The following is a 2,599-nucleotide window of genomic DNA, read 5'->3' on the forward strand; positions in this document are numbered from 1 at the left end:
AGAAGTGATATATTCTCTTCCTCTGAATCTGAATCTGAATCTGGTGAGACCAAGTCATTGTTATAAATGTAATGAAAATAACAGAAGTAGAAGAAGAAGTGAGTATATAAAATCTTCTTCTTCTTCAGCTGCTTAGTGCAGTGTAGATAAGTAGTGATACTAGTCAGAGACTGCACTGAAGCCTTCTTACAGAGAGAAGACAAAGAAACTGTGAGATTCTGCAGACTCAACTCAGCAGTATTCTGAGCAGGGCTCAGATATATCATAGAAGAGGAACTACAGATTGAGCTTCTTGAAGTCACTGTTCCCAGAATCAAGCTCTTCCCAGGGTCCTCTTCAAATGATCACATGAGGTCATATGCCACTGTGTTGATTGAGAGAGGGGATGGCGTCACAACAGCGGTGGGGGAGGCACAGAAAGAACTGGACACAGATGAACTGACCAGCAGAAGGGATGACATCTCACTGCAAGGCACAGCAACAACCACCACGGCCGCAAGAGAAGCAGGAGAAGGAGAAGAAGGAGAAGGTATGACAATGAGAGCAGTGCTCCCGCGGTCTGTCAACACTGCTGTCTTCATCTTCAACTGAGCTTTCTTGACAGTCATGAAGGCTGCAGCTGCATCACAAAGACATTTATTCACTAGAAAATGTCAGAATAAGCTCTTTATTATTCTTCAAGAATGATACTCTCATACACTCACTGTTATAATTGAGAGAGAGAAAAAGAAAAATATTTCATAAGAGAGAGAGATCTTTTCAAAAAATCCTGTTACTACTGTTAACTTTGTCTCTAAAACACATCACTTTTACAGAGAATTTTATATATAGAATGAAATATATTGAGAGATCTATAAGTCACTTATTAACTACATTTTTCATATTTTAAATTGATATATAAGAAACTCACTTATCATGTATTTAATTTGAATAAAGATAAAAAAAGAAAGATCTATACAGTCAGTAGAAAAACTCATTTATTTCTTTATATTATATACAGTATATACACTGTTAATCAGTTGATAACTATTACTATATAATAAAGATAATTTCTAATTCAGTAATCTTGAGAGTATAGAGACTATACTTTTAAAGAGAAGAGTATTATCACACTCTCAGCTGTATTAAGACTCTGTTATAATTTCACACAGCTTATTACTTTCATGTAAATAATTTCATTCTATCTGAACTAGTTTCTAATCACTCTATAACATTATTCAGATATATTATAGAAAGATTCAATTGATAAATATGAGAATCTTACTTCTATATAAGATTAGCAGATTACTCTTTCTTAATAATAAAATGCTGCTGAGATATCACTTCAGCTATTCTAACTCATGAAATGAGAGAAGAGTATTCACTCATTATCTATATAGAATAGCTAGATACTGACTTCTTATTAAAGAAGTCAGTAATTCATTTTTCTTCTACTGAAATAAATATAAGAGTTACTGCATGTCTCATACAATCTTCTTAGTATACTAAGTATCATATCTGTGATATTCTTGTAATAACTCTGTAGTCTACAAGCTCACTATTCAAGCAAGATAGTTAAGCTCACTTATACAGCTTCTTAAACAACTATCTCTACATGACGCCGCTGACTAGTCATCACTTCGGTTCCGCCATGTTACAAAGAGATAGAAATAGAGATAAAGAATTATTGAGAAGTAAGATTTCTTATATATTTCTCTCTCTCTAAGACTTCATCTGTGAAGTCTTTTATTAAGTGATTTTATAGAATCAGACTCAGTACTGCAGTAATACTCCCTAAAAATTCTTCATATCTATAAAAAAATCTCAGTGAGGAAAAATCTCTTATTACTATAAAGAGAAAAGAGTCTATTACTTAGTTTATTATTCTATAAGATTCTTTATAATCTGCAGATCTTTCTCTGACTATTATACAGATTTATCTCACATCTTTTATACAGAAGAGTTTCAGTTAACTCTCAATCATTTCTGTGAGATTCTTAAATAATTATCATACAGATTCATTCTATAACTTTCAATCTGAATAATTTCAGTTAATCTTCAATCATTTTTCTACAAGATTCTTATGTGACTGTTACATAGATTCATTCTGCAGATGAATCACTTTCTGTAAGATTACTCTTATCAAAGAGAAGTATTTATAAGTTAATCTTTTACTCATTCTTATAAATTATCATTCTTTAACACTGTAGAGTTGTAAGGAATTTTTCATTCTTTCATTAACTCTGTAGATTTATAGAATCAAGATATCTACAGTCTATAATCACTCTTTATAGTTCTATAGAAGGATTCAGATCTGTAATTTATAATTATTCTTTATTTACTAGAGTGATCTGACTGTTCTATAAGATTACTTATAGTGTAAATAAATCTCTCTAGAGTAGTATAAATATCTCAGATCTGTTTATAAAATCTTATCTTCTTTTCTCTTTTTCTGTAACAGCTCTTATTCTTATAAACTGTGAGTATCTTCATTCATTTATAAAGTGTTTTTACTTAGATAATAGAGAGAGAGTATTTCTGACAATATCTGTATATTAATTCAAGAACTTCTTAACAATTAAAATTTTTTCAATTTTAATATCTTTATAAATAATATCTG

The 2,599-nt window shown here is 30.7% G+C and overlaps 1 protein-coding gene across 1 annotated transcript; it reads left to right on the top strand.

The window, feature by feature from the left end:
• Window positions 1–282: 282 nt before the first annotated feature.
• BDBG_18040 (uncharacterized protein) lies at window positions 283–591 on the top strand (the record flags this gene model as incomplete). Its single annotated transcript, XM_031725630.1, has 1 exon — window positions 283–591. A coding segment is annotated over one exon (309 nt), but the record flags the coding sequence as incomplete, so codon positions are not given.
• Window positions 592–2,599: the final 2,008 nt, after the last annotated feature.

Source organism: Blastomyces gilchristii (genome assembly GCF_000003855.2).
Source record: "Blastomyces gilchristii SLH14081 genomic scaffold supercont1.48, whole genome shotgun sequence".
In the NCBI taxonomy this organism is placed as follows: domain Eukaryota; kingdom Fungi; phylum Ascomycota; class Eurotiomycetes; order Onygenales; family Ajellomycetaceae; genus Blastomyces; species Blastomyces gilchristii.